At 43.7% G+C, this 21,516-nt stretch overlaps 1 protein-coding gene and 1 pseudogene across 2 annotated transcripts in view; both read left to right on the forward strand.

The window, feature by feature from the left end:
- The first annotated feature begins 2,366 nt into the window (after positions 1–2,366).
- The window catches only part of LOC139552088 (fibrinogen C domain-containing protein 1-like), a 295,950-nt gene continuing 276,800 nt past the window's right edge, over positions 2,367–21,516 (forward strand). For both annotated transcript variants that reach the window (XM_071363492.1, XM_071363491.1), the window contains exon 1: positions 2,367–3,996. In XM_071363492.1, coding sequence (XP_071219593.1) covers positions 3,925–3,996 — 72 coding nt within the window. In that variant the 5' untranslated portion in view covers positions 2,367–3,924. The remainder of the gene's footprint in view (positions 3,997–21,516) is intronic.
- Positions 17,019–17,137, forward strand: LOC139552889 (5S ribosomal RNA; annotated as a pseudogene).

Genomic DNA, 21,516 nt, shown 5'->3' on the forward strand with positions numbered 1-21,516 from the left:
AATCAAAATGCAATAATTTCAAAGATTTTACTAAGTTACAGTTCATGTAAGGAATTCAGTCAATTTAAGTAAATTCATTAGGCCCTAATCTATGGATTTCACATGACTGGGCAGGGGTGCAGCCATGGGTGGGCCTGGGAGGGCATAGGCCCACCCACTCGGCAGCCAGGCCCACCCACTGGGGAGCCAGGCACAGCCAATCAGAATTAGTTTTTCCCCACAAAAGGGGAAGCTTGTGGAGGGCTACCCGAAACGTTTGACCCGTTAAACAATTTAAAGGCAATGCTACCAAATACTAATTGAGTGTATGTAATCTTCTGACCCACCTGATATGTGATGAAAGAAATGAAAGCTGAAATAAATCATTCTCTCTACTATTATTCTGACATTTCACATTCTTAAAATAAAGTGGTGCTCCTAACTGGATTGACCTAAAACATGGAATTTGTACTATAATTAAATGTCAGGAATTGTGAAAAACTGAGTTTAAATCTACTTGGCTAAAGTGTATGTAAACTTCTGACTTCAACTGCATACTTCCATTATTTTTTAAAACTGGTACCTGGCTACATTCAGAATAGTCTTGTGAGGCTTGTGGGTGTCCTATAGCAAAACAACCAACATGTTTTGTGTTTTAGAGAGACTAACTTTTCAAGAAAGGGGTGATATTAAAGAAAGAGGTTGGGAGATTGGATGTACCAACTTCAGACAAGCCTCTTGCTATGTAGCGGTCATAATAGTTTGTAGCCCAAACTGTTCGGACGCTACAGACGTTTCGTGAGAATACCGATTTTCGGGATGTCTCATGGTCTGACAAACACTGCTCTGGCTCTGCCACTTTTCCCTGCAGATGCGCAGATGCGAAAGGACGACATCAGCGGATGCCGTGAATTGAAACACAGCCCATTCAATAACAAAAATATATCTCTAGTTTAAATTGACTGATTTTGATGATATTTTTATTATGCTAATTCGATTGCCGTGGGACTGCGGACATCAACTCTGGTGTTTTTTAACGTCAAGACATTTTGAGGATACTGGAATTATATTATGGATGAACGTGCACATGATTACGGGAGACTTTTGAATTTGCCTAATCAGATCAAAACATTGTGACTGGGTGTGTTTATGCCACATATAAAAGAAAATACATTTTAAAAGTTAAATTACACATATTTGGGCTAAACTTTCGATTCTAGGTGCGCGAGGAATAGCCACTCGGATTGGAGAGGAGGCAGAGCGCGTGTTAAGCATTCCTGAATAACTGTGCCTGTTGTGAGACACATTATTATAGGACGATTTGGGATTAAGATCTTCTGAAACAGACAGCGCATTCAGTATCAGCAGTAAAAATACAGCCAGACTGGCCGGCTACTGTGTCTTTCTAGACTTTATATACTGTGGTGTGTAGACCCACAACTGATCCAAATCGAATTCAAATTCAAATTACATTTAAATTACAGGGCTTTTGCGCCATTATTTAAATTCCATTTTCACTGCAACCAAAAGTAGAATTTTGTATTTACTTGAAAACAATAATGCAAGTATGCGTTGCATTGTGGTGTTGTAGGCTACCATAGTCTAGGTAGGATAATTGTATTGTCCCTAAACAAGATCAATAGGGGAGACCGTTAGACTGGTAGACTGTACTGACCTGTGGTATAGTAGTTAGCACACGGAAAAGGGCAGTGCATGAGGGAAGTACCAAAACATCTTCATATAGGGAGCATGCAAGCAGATGATGAAAATTGGCTAGGATGGAAGAAATTATACAGTAAAACCTGCAAAAGAGCGATTGTTAACAAGAAAAAAAACGCACTACCCTCCCCTGTGCCCAATAAAAAAAACATACAACCCTCCCCAAAGAACAAAAAAAGGTTGACAACCCTCCCCTGCTTTAGATCACCCCTCCCCTAGGTATTTTGCAAGGTATTCCTAAACATATGTGATTGGAGTATGTTGAAATTGTGCTGGAATAGTGGAGGCAGCGCCTGTTTTCTTTTGTGACTTGTGGTAACTCTCCGTGGATCTAAATCAGTATTTTTTGTATTAGTCCGAGAATGTCGGAAACATTAACTTGCTTGACAATGCGGTTGGTCATATTCCGGTTCTGTGATGAAACAAAGGTGTGGTTGAATTTATTCTGCCACTGCGTCTTCTTATTGTTCCGACCTTAGGCCTATATATTACGGTGTCAAGGCATATGAACTAACAGGTTATAGAGCAAACAACGCGATTATATGGCTTTTTTTTCGGACTTGGCTTTCCTTTCCGAGGGGTTTTATCCACGCACAGCTGCTGATATCAAGTCAATGTGTCCATTTTGTCAGTTGATAGGCAGTTAATAACACTAGTGATATCCTCAAGGCATTTTTATTTATTTATGGTATCAAGTGTGGTATCTCATTTCGTTATGCTAAATCAATACCTATCAATATGATGAAATGCTTTTTTATCCAGGGGAACGTGCACGGTTAATTAAATATATTAAACTAATGTTTTTATTAATACAACTTGATGTCTATGGAAAAATTACATTTTCTCTGCACCTATAGGGATACACTTTTAACAACTACATGGAAACGCTTTGCAAGTTTCAAGTACAGCATGCATGTGGTGTAACAAATAAACACAATGGAACTGTGTTTCCTACTATTTTAAAGACCTACTCCATTTAATAACCTGTTATCAGAGTTAGGTATCCATCAATTGTAGGTGATGTTGCTGCTTAAATGGCACATACATTTTGGGCATCCACATGCTATGAAAAACAAGTAGCTTAAATGAATCAGGCAAGCACTTGCTTTTGCTTCAACGCAGATGTTTCGTCTGTAGCCTGTTGTAGCAACACAACACATACGATTTGGGAGAAAGAGAAAGAGAGGAATAGATGGACTGCATTAATTTATCAGTACATTCTATTGAGAGTTGTATCTACCCACAATAGTCTCGTGTGCGTTTTGTTCTGTTATCTTGTCGCATATTGGTTTCTGCAGAGTGAAGGAGTCTCGGGGGCCAGGGAAAGCAGTGTACAGCAGCAGCCAGCTGCGCGTGGAGGGCACAGCAGACAGAACGGAGCAGAACCGGAGCCTGGGTGGAACGTGCCGCGCGCATGACAGCTTCAAAGGAACGCAGCGCCGCGCGGCAGCACACAAATTGAGCCCGCTAATCTGGCCCCTGCACCGCTCTTGTCAAAAGCATCTGTGTGAAATAACCCTCCTCATGCAGATCAGCTCCTAAACTAGGGCAGGCTTTATCCCTCATCTGTTCCGCGGCGCCGCCGACCGGAGCCTCATAGTCAGCAGTGGATAGTGCAGGAATGAAGTGGACCGCATAGCAAGAGATCAGGCGATAGGCTACTGCACCTTGGCTTTCTCCTTTTCACTCAAAACGTGACACAGTCTGGAATTAACTAACCAGACGTTTTAATTATTTTTTACTATTTCATCAATACTGAGGATAACACCTAGTTTGCACTTCCTGAACGATTGGAGACCGCAAAGGAGATCTTTTTTCCCAGACAAATTTATTTGGATGATCGGCTTTCCAAGTGGCTTTTCTATTGGATTCTCTACTACTTGGACTTTAATCTCAGAATCTCTGATTGTTATCCGTCGTTGCATGTAGAGGGTAACGGTAAAAAAAAAATAACAGAAGAAAATCCGAGGAATCGAAGTTCAGTTCTGTAAGTACGTTACATATGAGTTGACTATGTATAGTTCCCCGCCACTCCTGCTAGAACCGTAGCCAGCCCCTGTCGTCGAGAAGTTGTTAAGCTTCTCTCTACCTCTGTGCGCGAACACTTAGAGCTAACACCCCTTTCTATGTAGTAGATCGCCTGGAAAGATACAAAAAAAATAGAGCGTTCTCCTTCACCCCCGCCTCGTACCAACAGGCGGTTCTGGTCTAAAGGTTCTCCAGAGAATGGTAAATGGCCGATGGGGAATCATGAACAGCACTTTGGAACTCGAAGATGGACCACGGCATAAAAACCAGGTATGTACCTACCCTCCTCGTACACATTTTCCTCGCGCAGCTGTGCGCTGTATTGGTAGTCTTTATAGATTTTGTATAGAGCGCCAGAAAGACAGGTGCAACTTTGGCGCAGTATTTCTTTTGCTTCCCGCTAGAAGGCTAGGTGCTAATCGAATCCTTGGATGTCCATTCCCTAAACCCTAACCTTAACCTCAACCGCTATTGTTATCCTAACCCCAACCTTAAACAGAACCATAACCCTTACCTTCCCCTAACCCAAACATTAACGATTGCCTTAACCATGTGAAATGTCAACTTCAATAGGTAGGGACTTCCCAAGGATCCCAGATAGCCACACTGTATTTGGGTGCAGCGCTCTATTCCGTGGGAGTAGCAGTGGAGCTCCCCTCTCTCTCCCCATCTCTCTCTCCCCTGGCTATGGCACTTCTTGTTCCTGTCACAGTTTGTAAACCCAGCTGTATATCAAGTGGGTGGCTAATAGGTTATTTTGTTTCCCTCAATGCAAGCCTCAGAAGAGACAGTGCTATTCTCTGGAGTTGAAATTGCTTCACAGATCGAGAAATAGCCGAGAAAGGGGAAAAGAGACTTTGGACTTGGACTGTGTGATATTGGCTATTCACCTCCGAGTTCCATGGATGCTGTTTTGGAATCCACAGGCCACTCAACGAAATGCTGAGTTAGAAACAACCCAATTTGGGTAAATATTGGACAGAACACACATTGGTTTATTTTGACCCAGCCAGTTGGGTCCCAAACAACCCATTGTTTTCTTTAAGTTGGGTTGTTGATGCTGGGTTATTGAGCTACGATCCACTGGGTTAGATCAGAAGACTGGAGGCGTGGCTTAGTAGGGTTGTGGCTTTCAGATAGTTATTTTTGCCCCCCCATGAGAGTAAATGTCATTCTGTTTAATCTGTTCTGTTTAATACATGTTAAAAGTAAATAACCTGTCATATCATGTTTTTTTTGTGAAATTGGATGCTGTTTGATTGAAAGCAGATGAAAGTATGATGACTAAAATATAAAATGTACTGTTGTTTCATAAAGTTACTGGTCATGTCCCCCATGTCAAACAGTTGGATTCAGAAAGTGGGATTATTAAAGGGATAAGGTGACATCACCCTAACTCTAATTGTAATACACAAATGGTAAAATTATATTCTCTTACCTAATTTAAATAAGTACCACCTTGTAACCAACATCGGAGAAGGCGTGTTTGCAGAGGGGCGTGGTTTATATAGCTAGATAGCTACTCTACTGGTGACAAAATTTGACTGTAGGGTGTCAGCAAATATGTTTCAACGTTTACACTATTGCTCTATGGCAAAGATACTTATATGTCTCCCCTTTCATCTGTGTCTGGTATTAGCTAGTTACTTGCTAGCTAGGTCTTCAGCCAGCATGGAACAGGGTCGTTCAAATCTCTGACGCAATTGTCATGTCATTTGGAACCGCATCACAAAAGACGTGGAAACAGAGCTGTATATAAGTGTTTTAAATCATTGATGCAATTTCAATGTTTGAGTTGCTTTGTGTGTCACCACATTTGCTTGAGGCCACAAACAGACAAATAATGGCTCAGTACAACAGTGGTGTGCAGAACAACATTTTGGAATGCACAAGTCATCTATCATTATAACGGTTATTGCTGCAGACGACCACACCAGGTTCCATTGCGATCAGCTAAAAACAAGAAGAAGCTCCAGTGGGCACATGATCACCGACACTGGTCAATTGAGAAGAGAATTAAACGTTTCTGGTCTGACGAATCCCAGTTCCTGCTGCGCCATGCCGATGGCAGAGTCAGGTTCTTTTTTAAATTAACTTTTTAGTTATTTTTTCCTTTAAAAAAAAGTATTAACCCCTCCAACAACCTCCCCCTCTTCGAAGGACAAATATATATATATTTCTTTAACAGCTTTTCTGCTACATATACATATACATTTGACATATACACATACATTTTACATACACATTTTGCATTCACATTTTTCATACATGGTCCTTTTATATAAAGCAGTCACATACAATAATACAGTACCAAACATAAGCTCTTTAGTCCTAACCCTCAGCCACTCTCAGCCCATCCCACCTATCACCATAGACCACCTGTCACGGTCGTTTTTAGAATTAACGGACCAAGGCGCAGCATGCGTAGAGTTCCACATGTTTAATTAAAGAAACTCACCAAAATATACAGAAAAAAACTAAACGTGAAATCAAATGCAGTGCTCACAGGCAACTACACACAAACAAACAAGATCCCACAAAAACCCAGTGGAAAAAAGGCTGCCTAAATATGATCCCCAATCAGAGACAACAATAAACAGCTGCCTCTGATTGGGAACCATACCGGGCCAACATAGACAAATAATAACCTAGATAACCCACCATGGTCACACCCCGACCTAACCAACATAGAGAATAGAAGGATCTCTATGGTGAGGGCGTGACAGTGGACTGGGAACCCTCGCAGGAGGCTCTGGACTGGGAACCATCGCCGGAAGCTCTGGACTGGGGACCGTCACTGGAGGCTCTGGACTAGGAACCCTCGCTGGAGGCTTTGGACTAGGAACTCTCGCTGGAGGCTCATGCCATGGCGCGGGACTGGACGCCGTGGCTTGACTGGACATCGGCGCAGAGGAAGACTCCTGCCATGGAGCTGGAGGTTCTGGACTGTGGACCGTTGCAGGAGGTTCCGGACCGTGGACCGTCTCAGGAGGTTCCGGACTGTGAACCGTCGCCGGAAGCTCTGGACTGGGACTCGTCGCCGGAAGCTCTGGACTGGGACTCGTCACCTGAAGCTCTGGACTGGGGACCGTCCCCTGAAGCTCTGGACTGGGGACCGTCGCCTGAAGCTCTGGACTGGGGACCGTCGCCTGAAGCTCTGGACTGGGGACTGTCGCCTGAAGCTCTGGACTGCAGAGGTGCACTGGAGGCCTGATGCGTGGGGCCGGCATAGGTGGCACCGGACTGGGGACACACACTTCAGGACGAGTGCGGGGAGCAGGCACAGGACGTACCTGACTGGGAAGGCGCACTTGAGGGAGAGTGCGAGGAGCAGGCACGGGACGTACCTGACTGGTGACACGCACTTCAGGGAGAGTGCGAGGAGCAAGCACAGGACGTCCCTGACTGGGACGGCTCACTTGAGGGAGAGTGCGAGGAGCAGGCACAGGATGTACTGGGCTGTGGAGGCGCACTGGAGACCTGGTGCGTAGAGCTGGCACAGATGGTGCCGGAACGATGACACACTCCGCATGGTGAGTGCGGGGAGCTAGCACAGGATGTACTGGGCTGTGGAGGTGTACTGGAGACCTGTTGTGTAGAACTGGCACAGAGGGTGGCGGAACGATGACACACTCCGCACGGTGAGTGCGGGGATCTAGCACAGGACGTACTGGGCTGTGGAGGCGCACTGGAGACCTGGTGCGTAGAACCGGCCCACATGGTACCGGACAACAAATGACACACTCCTCAGGACGAGTATGGGGAGCTGGCACAGGTGGCATCGGATGGCTAACACGCTCCTCAGGGCGAATGCCGTGCATACTACGCCAAACCAACAGCTCTCTCGCTTCACTCTCCTCCAATTTGTCCAACAACTCCTCAAAGGTCTCTAACTCTCCCATCCGTTCACTCTCCTCCAATTTGTCCAATAAATCCTTGACGGTCTCTGACTCACACCTCAACTTCGCCGACCACCCCGTGTGCCCCCCTCCAAAAAATGTTTGAGGCTGCTTCTTGGGCTTTCGTCGTGGCCGCGAACCCCGGCGTTGTCGCTGTCCTTTCACTGCTTGCGTCTGCTTCCATGGAAGGCTTTCGTCTCCTGCCATTATCTCCTCCCAAGTCCAGGATGTCCTCAACTCTTGGATATCCTCCCAGGCCCAGGATACCCTCTCCTCCTGAGCACGCTGCTTGGTCCGTGAGTGGTGGGATCTTCTGTCACGATCGTTTGTAGAATTAACGGACCAAGGCGCAGCGTGCGTAGAGTTCCACATGTTTATTAGAGAAACTCACCAAAACAATACATTAAAAAAACGAAACGTGAAATCAAATGCAGTGCTCACAGGCAACTACACACAAACAAACAAGATCCCACAAAAACCCAGTGGAAAAAAGGCTGCCTAAATATTTTATAAAGTAAATTTTGTGGGATCTTGTTTGTTTGTGTGTAGTTGCCTGTGAGCACTGCATTTGATTTAATTAGTAATTATTAAAATAAGCTGTTACCCTGTTCCAACACATGTGCTTTCTGTTTCATAGTTGTAACAAAAGCACTCTACAAATAAAAAAAATTGAACACTTGAATGTTTGTGTATTATTCTTTTTACGTGTAGCCTACAGTAACATAAACAAAAGAAAAGGCTAACGTTTTATTAAAATAAAAAAACAAGGCCTTCATAAACATGAATACCCAATTCTTAGTTTTTTTGCGATAGCATATATTAAATGCATTAATTACGCTGTTAGAATGTTGCAGTCAGAATGACTGCTCATTAGCTTGAAGGGGGGTCCCTCGAGTCCCAGCAGTTCTAGTTAAAAGAAGCTATTGATCCTTTGTGTCTAAATTACATTATGGGCATTCTCATGGTGTAGTAGGCTATTCAGAATTATTTCATTTATTTTTGAACAGACAAGTAATTCTATAACTTTGGCAAATTTATTTCAATTTATCAGGGGTGCTGCAGCTCCTCCAGAACCCTTCGCGCGGCTGTGATTCTATAAGGATTAAATGATGAGGAAGTGCAATGCTGGAAAAATGAGAGTTTCAGGCTCATGTCTATCAGAGCAGAGAGAGGGAGAGAGATCATAGAAAGGGAATCTCATTCTAGTTCTGTGAGCAATACAGACGCGCTTCTCACACTGCCACATTCACGAGTTGGTATCAAACATATGTTCCAATTTTGGGCAAACCATAAGCCAATGGCCAGCCCAAACCGAATCAACTCTTAGAATATCAGGCATGGGTTGAAAATCTAGATACTTTTTCACATTGTGTTTTTTTATTTGGAGGATAATTAACGAAGAGGAAACTCAAATTAACTTTGAACACTTTTATTCTAACTTGTACATTGTGAACATTAAGTGAACATTAGTTTTCATGCCACGAGAGGTACCGGATCGGCCAAATATGTTCCGGAACTAAACAGTCCAAAACTGAGAGGTGCCGGATCCTCAAATTAAGCACGGATCATTTGATGTCTCTCCATCTGCGGGGGACCTGCTGAGGTCAAACACTCCCGTACGCACTCCTGTACACGCACACAGAAACAGACACACACAGACACGCACACACACACACACACACACACACACACACACACACACACACACACACACACACACACACACACACACACACACACACACACACACACACACACACACACACACACACACACACACACACACACACACACACACACACACACAGACACACAGAGAGAGGTAGTTGGTCCCAGGTTGCAAAAGAAGCAGCAAAAAGGGAGTGGTTCCTGATTCAGTAGGCCTCTGATTTCCCTGTTCGTGTTCTCTCAGTGTAAAATCACTGTTCTAACAACCAAAAATACCCCTCTATCTCTCTCTGAGATACTGTTCTCTGTGTGGTCGGGGTGTCTAACATCAAATTTTACAAGTGCAAGTTTCTTCACACACACACACACACACACACACACACACACACACACACACACACACACACACACACACACACACACACACACACACACACACACACACACACACACACACACACATCCGCGCACATGAACTTAAAGGAACCTACACATGCACGCACAGCACACACAGGGCTGAGGGCTTGCTACTTGTTTGTATGCCTCTGCAGTTGAGTGTGAATGTGTGAGCGAACGTGTGAGAATGTTAGAAGGTGCTTCAGTTTGTGCAAGTGCATTTGAGTGTTTTGTTAATGTATGCCTCTGCTGGTCTTTGTGAATGTGTGAGAGTCCCGAAGCAGCATGTGTGTGTTTAATCAATCCATGCTGCTCCATAAGGAGGGGTTTACTATGTTTATTGAGGGGAAAAAAACAGACCTTCAGACTCATTGATTTTAGTTTGAAGCAGTTTTATATTAACAGCAGCGTGGAAATCATTCACCTCCAAGTCACCTCAACAATTATTGATGCATGCCATTATGAATTGTAACGCATTTCTTGGGATTTCATCACATAATAGATATTTTAGGATGTTACTGGAGATTTCATATTTTCATTCATATTATTTTGGCTATTTTTAGATCATTAACAATTTGATGTGTAGTGACATTGACATTTGTGACTCCTTTCAGGAAACATGTCGCCCGTCACTACTTCACAGGAGCGTTATTTGAAAGTAAACTTTCTTTTAGAAATCAAAATGCATTTTTTGGCAGAAAAGCCTTCTGGAACATTTGAACTTTAATGTGCCTTAATAACAAACTTGTATGCCATCTGTAAATACAAATACAATTGTTCAATTAACAGCCTAGTTGGTTTAGCCATGGAAAAAGTCAGAAACCTTCCCGCTAGCCATGATTGGCTGAGATAATGTGTGGGCTTGATATGCCGTGTAATGAGTTCGGATTGGTCTGCCATGTAGCACGCTTCTGTCCATAACATGAGCTGGTCAGTATGTGTAGGTAATCCTTTCTAACACTGTTTTTTTTTAATATATCACATAGTAGAACTGCATAAATGTTGTTCTCCACTTTCTGGAGGACCGAGTTTTGAAATCAGTGGAATTAGAGTATGATAGCTAAGGTGATGGGGAAAATTCTGCCGTTTGATTGCAAATATGCAGACGGAGTCCAAAAGAGAACACACAGAACGCTGTTGTATAAAACACCTGTCTCCGGATTACATCTTCAAACAAAGGGCAACCATTGCATCCGTGACAGAGAGGGAGAAGCGTCCATCCATATATGCCGGTAAGATAGTCTAGCCAGCTACATTGTCAGATAATAAACATTTATACTTTTGGCAGAAAGTCGTTTTTTGCTTCAAGTTAAAGTGTACTGTTAGTTAGCTAGCTAATGTTACGTGTATGATCTGTGTAGTAATTTGATTTGAATCTCAGATCCATTTGCATTGCTAGTTATAGCCTAATGTCAGCTGGCTAACATTGAACTTGGTTGGTTAGCTACCTGCAGATTCATGCAGGGTAGTAATGTTATGAGTTGGGATTATGGCTCATTGTTTAGCTAGCTGCATATCTAAACAAAATACTCCACTACGCAAGTAACTATTTCAATAGAATGTTTATGATGTGACTGCAACAAACTGTCAATAGACGTAGCTGATAAATTCGCTCTGGAATAGTTCGCCAATTTCAGAGGACTCTCATCTGAGTGTGCCAGAGCGCAGAATAACTGACATATTTACGAACGCTCAACACCCGTTGAATATGGCCAGTGTCAGTAAACGTTGGCAAAAAAAGCATACTTAAATTGTTGCCAGCAGCACAGTTGCAGTCACCAACACTGTGGATAACATAAAAACAGCCTAACCAGCTCTGCTAGGGCGAGTAAAATGGTCAGAGTGAGCTGTTCTCTCATTTGTGTCTGGAAGTAGCTAGCAAGCTAGCCAACGTTAGCTTGGGTGCTTGACTGCTGTTGTTAAGTCAGAACACTCGGATCAACCCTACTCCTCGGGCCAGAGCATCCAGTGTGCGCTCTGAATTTACAAACGCACAATCTGACAACGCTCTGAGTTTAAGAATGCCCAGAGCACACTCTGGCACTCCAGATCAAATTCACGAACACACCCGTAGTATAAACCAGCCTTTAGTCTTGAAATCTTTGGTTGTTAAGTACTTGGCCTCACATGTGAATCCTTAAAGAGATGGATGGGGCTAAAGCTTAAGAGGGTGTGAACAATGCTGAATGGGTGTAGACAAAGAAGAGTTCTCCATTAGGTACCACAACATTCAGGGGCCATTTTCTCAAAAGTGAGGTTACAAGTTTATCAACTTTCAAAGCAGAATTACTTTCCCATAGTTCCTCAACTGTAGTGTATGATATACCATTTTGTAGCTCTGAGTTTATCCAATGTAAAAAAAAAAAAATATTCAAATGTTCCTACATAAGACCGAATCAAGCCGGTCGGTCTATTTTTATTGTGAAATTTTAATTGTGTGACTGAAGGAGAATGCGGTTCTTATCGAGTTACACAAATCCACGAGGAGTCAGTAGAAACCACAGAGAACTAACTTGGCACACTCCCTCGGGACATACCAAGATGGAGTTACTCTACCATCGTCCCATGTGGGACTATGGGACGATGGTAGTGTAACTCCATCTTGGTATGTCCCAAGGGAGTGTGCTTAGATAGTTCTCTGTTTGGATATTAATATGTGCATGCTAATGTGAATGTGTGTTTGAGAAATATTGCACTTCTGAGAGTTGCATACTGTAAGTGTCTATGTGAGTGTGTGTGTGTGTGTGTGTGTGTGTGTGTGTGTGTGTGTGTGTGTGTATGTGTGTGTGTGTATTCACTGTTAAAGGGAAACCATTGTGTAAGTGCTAGATGCAAGGCTACAGATGACAACAGCATTGGCTTCTTTCTTTGGCTCTGTTCTTCTATATGCCATTCAGTCTTTGTTTCCATCCTCGTTGATCAGAAGAGACATTGACAATGAGAGTAAGAGAGAGTGAAATCTTATAAAGGGTCTCTATATAATTTTATTTTTTAAATAGTACCAGATATGGGTTATTTGGCTTGTAACCATAGCAAAACCCTTTTTGGTGCTATGTAGAAACGTTTTATTAAGGTTCTTTAAAGAACCATGCTCATAAGGTTCTAAATGGAACCTATATGGTCCTATATATAACCCTTTTTTAAGGTTATTTTGAGATTTTAGCATGTACATTGGTGGCGAAAACTCAACCAATTTTTCTAGATGCATTGCCAGAAAAATCACTACACCACATAACACTAAACAATACATTAATTGCACAATAACGGTGACAAACGGTGCCCGCAAACTGTTAGGGTCTACTGTACATAAAGCTGTCCCGACAGAGGAGCTTTCCTTTCAGCACCATGGAGTGAATCCTTTAGTACCGCTACACTTGGTTATCAGCGGAGCCTTGTCTGGCAGCAAAGCAGTTCATTCAGCCTCGTCTACTGCCTTTTTGAAAACCATAGCTGATATGGCTGACTTGTTTAAACACTGACTCGTCGTGGATTTGTGTAACTCCATAAGGACCGCATTCTCCTTCAATAATATCGAATGCCGACATGAGTTTTACTTTTGAACCACACACAAACATTACATTTATGTTCAGTAAATTCCTAATCTTTGTTCTTATATCATATGAGATGTGAATAGGAAACTTAATTCCGAAGTTGAAGTGTATTTTCTGTCGCTTCAGCTCAAATAATGGACACCATTGATTTCAATAAATTCTGCATAATGTTTTACTTGGCTGTGTCATTTCTTTTCGCATACTTTCCATTGAAGCTTGCATCGATGCATGTTTCAAAATATGTACAAATGGAGCACGCATTCCAGAAGTGCCCTCAATGCGCCGTTTCGCTTACTTTGATTTGGACTCATACTCCGACCCTCCCCTTCTCCAATTTGCATGCTCGGAGCACGGTAGTACGCATTTTGAGAAACACTCAGGGTTTTGCCACACTTGCCACCGGGTCTGTGTCGCACCGAACGGTGTGCATCACAGACACCAGGGGATCCCAAACTACAATTGATCCACCTTAACACTGAACCCCAACGCGGTTAACTCTCCTATCAGTGGCACTCCGCCGGAGAGCAGAGCAGGACACCCTTTCATCCCGAGACTGGAATCACCCTCTCCCTCTGAGCAGCAGATACACAACAAAATAATCAACATTAGTCCACCTCTGCATATTTTGGCCAAATTGACAGAACCCAACTACTTCTTCACCCAGCCTGATACCACAAATGGATGTGCCAAAAGGCATGGATCCGATTTTTCCATGAATCATACTCCCACAGGGCCAGAGTGATCTCAGGAATATACCTGAGCATTATGGTACAGCTCAGAAGCCTTCACCTCACCTGATGACACAAGTTCGTTCTTCTCACTTTGTAATATGAAACAATATAACACAACACATCACACTCTCACAAACGGTTCCACAAAAAACAGCTGGGCGCAAACCACACCCCAAAATATTCTCACGGGCCGATCCCCTACATTTTAATTATCACTTAGAGAGCAGAGAACCCTTTTGTGAACTGTAAAGAACCATTGAAGAGCTCGACGGGTTCTTTGAGTCATTGTGGTTCCACATAGAACCAGCACCCTTCCCAACGAACCCACATTTTCTGCGTGTTTAGAGTCACAAAGATCTTCAGCCGCACGGAAAGTGTCAGAAAGAAATCCAGTGTACATTACACTCCAACAGACTATTTCAGAACCATGGACAGCGTCCACATAGAGACAGACAAAGGGTAGTTGGAAAGAGTGATGAGAGAGAGAGAGAGAGAGATTGATATAGGAGAGAGAGAGAGCGAGAGAGAGAGAGTGGATGGATGGATGGATACAGGCAGTTCCCAGTGGTGTAGTGTTAACCTCTTAAAGCAATTGTAAAGTAAACCAACTGTGTCTGTGCGTGTGTGCGTGTGTGTACAGGGGAGCAGTGGTGAAAGGAATGGAGAAATTAAAGGAATGAGATGTTAAGAGAATGAGATGATGGCAAGGTTATACCTCCTGGAGCCTCTGACAGATACATCACGATTTTGAGCTGCTCGTCAAGGTACAGCATAGTTGCTTGAGAGGGAGAGAGCGAGAGAGAGGGCGAGAGAGAGAGAAAGGTGGAGAGAGAGAGAGGGAGTGAAGAGTTTCACTGTACTTGTGCATGTGACAATAAAAAACGTGAACTTGCACTTCAGGCAGAGAGAGACAGAGACCGAGGAAGAGAGTGAGTGAGAGAAACTATATTTTAAGAGTGGTATTTTCATCAGACACTCCATGTCTCTCTTACACACCCTTTCCAGTGTTTCTCTCTACCTCCCTCTCTTTTGAATCTCTACCTCTTTACCTTCTCTCACACTGTCTCACCCACACATTATAACCAGGGGCAAATTGAAGATTGGATAGTATTTTCTCCTTCATATGCTGCCTGCTTGGCATCATATAGATATTTCTGCCCTCAAGACATTTCCTGTTATTTTTGTTCATCCAAAACAATATGCTGTGTGTGTGTGTGTCTTGATGTGCTGTTTACAGTTTGCGTGCCTTCCTCTGTTCAATCATCTTGAACGGTTCAATCATCTTGATAGACACCTCGGCTGCCCTACTGTTTTGGACAGATTGGTTTATATCTCCATGTCTGCATCTAAAATAACAGCCCCATGGGCCCTGGTCAAAAGTAGTGCACTACTTAGTGAATAGGGTGCTATTTGGAACACAGTCCATATAAGTGAAATGAGTAGTGTTCGGTTTCCTGGAGGTGATTTCAATCTGTCTGAAATGGAGCTCCCATTCATGTGGCTTCTGTCGCTTGCTAGCCTGCCTGGGCTGGTGCTACTGTTATCAAATAGAGATGTTAGGTTAAGTCCTACTCTTATAGAGACGCACAAGAGCTGCACAGCTCCCCGGCATAATGGACCTCTCTGTTACCCGGCTTCCCTATTAATCAAGGGGTTCTTTCATGCACACATGAACACGCACACACATGGGCAGCATACAAGTGAGTACACACCCACACGTGTGCAAGCGTACATACGTGCACACACACACACAGACAAGCACACACACTAAAAACAAATGGTTCTATATCGTGCCAACTATGTGTTATTTGGCTTGCAACCATAGCGGAACACTTTTTTGGTGCTATATGGAACCTTTTTCTGAAGGTTCTCTATAGCACCAAAAAAGGGTTTCGCTATGGTTTCAACCCGTTTGGGGGCTATATAGAATTCCTTTTCATGGTTCTTTATAGAACGTTTATGGAGAATGGTTCTATAAAGGACCTTGCTCAAACTGAAAGGTTCTTTGAGATGCCCCCCTGTGTTAGCCTACCGTTACAGCATTAAACTAGGAAACATGGCACGGTATCATCTGTCATATACAAAGCATGGAAATCCTATTTGTCTTTGTGTTAAAGACACATGGTGAAGCCCTGGTGATTGAGTTGTGTCTCCCTGACTGAGTAGTGCTCTCCCCAGTCGCATTATTGGGTCTGTTCTCAACCAAATAGGGCTGTTTCCTCTGCAAACCGGTGTCATATATTTACCTACTAACGAGTGCAGTTCGACTAACAGAGAGCATTAATGACGTCTTTATAGGCCAGGCGCCATCAGGTGTCCCAAGGTTAATAGTTCTTTTAATTGACTTGAGGCAACTGGAGGGAAGGATGCCTCAGATACATTTATAGTTTCCCCTTGGCTCACAGTGTTCGACAGGGATGGGTGACTCTGGTCCTCAGGGGCCTGAGTGTCTGCTCGGCTGGTTTTGATTCTGTCTTTCAAATGAGTGTCTGGTGTATGTATACCTGGAGAACCAGGTTTGTCAACTCATCTTTTTATGAATCTGAGCACTGTAGGGAAAATAGGGATGGAATAGAAGAGTGCGCAGGTGAGAGAGATACAGTAGAAACATATGAGAGAAAAGAAGTGGTTCTGCGGTCAAAAGATCTGCAGTGCACCCTCCCCCACTACAGCCTGGGGTTCGATACCAGGCTGTGTCACAGTCCGGGAGTCCGGGAGCACCATAGGACGGCGCACAATTGTCCCAGCACCGTTCGGTTTAGGGGAGGGTTTGATCAGGGGGCTTTCCTTGGGTCGTTGTGCTCTAGCGACTTCTTGTGGCAGGTCCGGACGCCTGCACGCTGATGTCAGCTTAACTGTGTTTCCTCCAACACATCGGTGCGGTTGACTTCTGGGTTAAGGCGGGTTGTGCGATAAGATGTAGTGCGGCCAGGCGGGTCATGTTTCGTAGGACGCATGACTCGACCTTCCCCTCTACCGAGCCCATTTTGGAGTTGCAGCGATGAGCCAAGGTTGTAATTTGGAGAGAAACAGGCTTTTTTTTATACACTTGTGACCATACCACCCTGAAAACACATGATCTTGTCTGATCTTGGTAGCTAAGCAGGGTCAGGCTTGGTTAGTACTTAGATGGGAGACCGCCTGGGAATACCAGGTGCTGTAAGCCCCCCCCCCCCAAAAAAAATGTAAGATGATAAAAAAAATAACAGGTGATTGTAGCGATAGGAGGGTGACAAAGATGGAGTGATGATGATGATGTATCACAAGAGACAAAGTTCTCTGATGGCAGATATCAGATTTAGATTCCGTCTGCGATGGGGATGTATAGACAGAGGGATACAGCGATGAGTTCATTCCTACGGTACGATAAAACACTTATGACAAACTCATGGCTAATATATTAACAGAGTTATTCTCTGCCATCCATAATTTATTCACCATCAAAAATTCAATCTGGCAGACTGTGTGCCATTATTCAGCCTCGCTGGGGGAAAGCAGTCGCTGCTGTTTTAATAAATGAGGAGTTTAAGGACTCCACTCCCACGGATCACAGTTATTCCAAACCCCTGACTTCTAAATTCTCTTTCCTACTATTTTGGAGTAATAGCAGCAAGGGAGAGAAAACAGTAAGGGCAGAATAGAAATGGAGGGAGGGAGGGAGTTGGAGGGAGTTGTTGTGGAGACCTCTGGAAGTAACTGTATTGGGACTGGTTGTCGTCACGCTTTTAGAAATCAGGACAATAAGTGCTTGTTTGCGTTTCCTGAAGTGATACTTTTTTGGTTTTTGAACCCTCTTCAAAATCAACAGTCTGCTGTGATTGCCTTTTACAACCGGAAGACATGAAAACACTTGTCCACCTCCTCTCTCTCTCTCTCTCTCTCTCTCTCTCTCTCTCTCTCTCTCTCTCTCTCTCTCTCTCTCTCTCTCTCTCTCTCTCTCTCTCTCTCTCTCTCTCTCTCTCTCTCTCTCTCTCTCTCTCTCTCTCTCTCTCTCTCTCTCTCTCTCTCTCTCTCTCTCTCTCTCTCTCCGACTGCCATTGAAGTCAATGTATTGTGTAACCCTTGTGTTTATGCTGTAGTTCTATGTACTTGGATGTTTCTGTAGCCCTCTGTGAAGAGCCTCCGTTTAGCCCTCTGTGCAAAATGTGCAGCAGGTGGCAATAAGCCTGATTGGATATGGAAATGGGAGGTGTTGGGGGTCCAAAGACTATATGCTGATGCTGTACAACTCTTTACAGTGTGCATACTGGGGATCTCTCTGTATTACACACGCACGCGCACACACACGCACGCACGCACACACACACACTGAGCATAAAACAGCTCTCATACCATGTAGCGAACACTAATCTTATAAAGTAGGACAGGAGTTAGCAAGTGTGGTTTCTTCGTATTACTTTTAAAAATTTGATCATATTAGATTACTAATCTGTGCAAGGAAGGGCCGAAGGAAAACATTTTCCAAAACACCACTGCGCTGTCTCCCGCCATCTTGTCTGTCACCTTTTTTTGAATTCACTGCCTGCTGCTGTTGCTCTATGACTCATATCCACAGCCATAGAGAGATGAGGGGAGAGAGACAGGCTGAGAGAGAGAAGCAGGGAGTGAGAGTGAGAGTGAGAGTGAGAGAGAGAGAGAGTGGCGGATGGAGGTAACAGACTAAGAGGGATGGAGGGAGAGAAAAAGATAGAGAGGGAAGGATGGAGGAGGAGAGAGAGTGGAAAGACTGAGAGAGACACAGTTGTAGGTATCCCAACAGGTAGACTATCCCAATAGGCGAAGTACCGCCACAACATGTCACTTTTTACTACGAAAACTGCAACAGAAGCTAACTCCTTCCCCCGCTTCGTCTGCTACAATATGTTGAGTTTCCCGGGGAAGCAGTGAAGCCAGCTGTAGAATATTGAGTGATTGTGTTTATGAGTCTGTTATTAAAGAATGTGAAGCAATGTTGAGTATGTTAACTATTGCCTGATTGTGGTCATGAGTATATTATTGAATGTGTATGTTTACTGCTTTTCATTAAATCACGTATGGCTACAAATATTGTATATGCATTCGCTCATATGGGCAGAATATTCTATAAATAGCCTAAAGAAATTGGTTCAGTTATGGCCTAAAATAAATGTTTTCATATGGGCAGAATATTGTAGCCTAGGGTTGGCTCATCGCGCCCAAGCAACTCCTTGTTGAGGGCCAGGTGCCTGCAGGCTGACCGCGTCGCCAGTTGAACGGTGTTTCCTCCGACACATTGGTGCAGCTGGCTTCCGGGTTAAGCGGGCGGATGTTAAGGAGTGCGGTTAGGCGGGTCACGTTTGGAGGACGCATGACTCCACCTTTGCCTCTCCCGAGTCCGTTGGGGAGTTGCAGCGATGAGACAAGATCGAAATTGGGGAGAAAAAGGGGGTAAAATAAAACAACAAAAATAATGTAGGGGCGTGGATTAGAAAACCAGTCAGTATCTGGTGTGACCTCCTTTTGCCTCATGTAGCGCGAGACATCTCCTTCACATGGAGTTGATCAGGCTGTTGACTGTGGCCTGTGGAATGTTGTCCAACTCCTCTTCAATGGCTGTGCGAAGTTACTGGATATTGGTGGGAGCTGGAACACGCTGTCAATCTAGAGCTTCCCAAACGTGCTCAATGGGTAACATGTCTGGTGTATATTCAGGCCATGGAAGAACTGGGACATTTTCAGCTTCCAGGAATTGTGTACAGATCCTTGCAACATGGAGCCGTGCTTTTTCATTCTGAAACATAAATTGATGGTGGTGGATGAATGGCACAACAATGTGCCTCAGGATCTTGTCACGGTGTCTCTGTGCATTCAAGTTGCCATTGATAAAATGCAAGTGTGTTCGTTGTCCGTAGCTTGTGCCTGCCCATACCATAACCCTACCGCCACCACGGGGTACCTTGACATCAGCAAATCGCTGGCCCATAAGACGCCGGTACAGTTGAAACCGCGATTCATCCATGAAGAGCACACTTCTCCAGCGTGCCAGTGGCCATCGAAGGTGAGCATTTGCCCACTGAAGTCGGTTACGACGCCAAACTGCAATCAGGTCAAGACTCTGGTAAGGATGACGAGCACGCAGATGAGCTTCCCTGAGACGGTTTCTAACAGTTTGTGCAGAATGTCTTCGGTTGTGCAATCCCACAGTTTCATCAGCTGTCCGGGTGGCTAGTCTAAAATGATCTTGCAAGTGAAGAAGCCAGATGTGTATGTTTTGGGCTGGCGTGGTTACTCGTGGTCTGCGGTTTTCAGGCCGTTTGGACATGCCCCCAAATTCTCAGAAACGACGTTGGAGGTGGCTTATGGTAAAGAAATTAACATTCAATTCTCTGGCAGAATTTCACATTTTAGAGTGGCTTTTTATTGCACAGAGCACAAGATACACCTGTGAAACGATTATGCTGTTTAATCAGCTTCTTGATATGCCACACCTGTAAGATGGATGGAGTATCGTGGTAATGGAGAAATGCTCACTAACAGCGATGTAAACAAATTTGTGCACACAATTTGAGAGAAATAAGCTTTTTGTGCATATGGAACATTTCCAGAATCTTTTATTTCAGCTCATGAAACATGGGACCAACACATTATATGTTGCGTTTATATTCTTTTTCAGTATAGTTTCTACAATTTATTTTTATTTAAAATAATGTCCTTTCGTTTTATCTAGTTTTTACACCATCCATTAACACCAACCATGCACTATAAAACATTAACATTTTAATATAAAAAACATTTACAAACATTTAAAGTCAGAAGTTTACATACACCTTAGCCTAATACATTTAAACTCAGTTTTTCACAATTCCTGACATTTAATCCTAGTAAAAATTCCCTGTCTTAGGTCAGTTAGGATCAACACTTTATTAAGAATGTGAAATGTCAGAATAATAGTATAGAGAATTAATTATTTCAGCTTTCAACACATTCCCAGTGGGTCAGAAGTTTACATACACTCAATTAGTATTCGGTAGCATTGTCTTTAAATTGTTTAATTTGGGTCAAACGTTTCGGGTAGCCTTCCATAAGCTTCCCACAACAAGTTTGGTGAATTTTGGCCCATTCCTCTTGACAGAGCTGGTGTAACTGAGTCAGGTTTGTAGGCCTCCTTGCTCACACATGCTTTTTCAGTTCTGCCCACAAATTTCTATAGGATGGAGGTCAGGGCTTTGTGATGGCCATTCCAATACATTGACTTTGTTGTCCTTAAGCCATTTTGTCACAACTTTGGAAGCATGCTTGGTGTCATTGTCCATTTGGAAGACGCATTTGCGACCAAGCTTTAACTTCCTGACTGATGTCTTGAGATGTTGCTTCAATATATCCACATAATTTTCCTTTCCTCATGAAGCCATCTATTTTGTGAAGTGCACCAGTCCCTCCTGCAGCAAAGCACCCCCACACCATGATGCTGCCACCCCCGTGCTTCACGGTTGGGATGGTGTTCTTCGGCTTGCAAGCGTCCCCCTTTTTCCTCCAAACATAATGATGGTCATTATGGCCAAACAGTTCTGGTTTTGTTTCATCAGA

This window comes from Salvelinus alpinus, chromosome 24 (genome assembly GCF_045679555.1).
Source record: "Salvelinus alpinus chromosome 24, SLU_Salpinus.1, whole genome shotgun sequence".
NCBI classification, from domain to species: domain Eukaryota; kingdom Metazoa; phylum Chordata; class Actinopteri; order Salmoniformes; family Salmonidae; genus Salvelinus; species Salvelinus alpinus.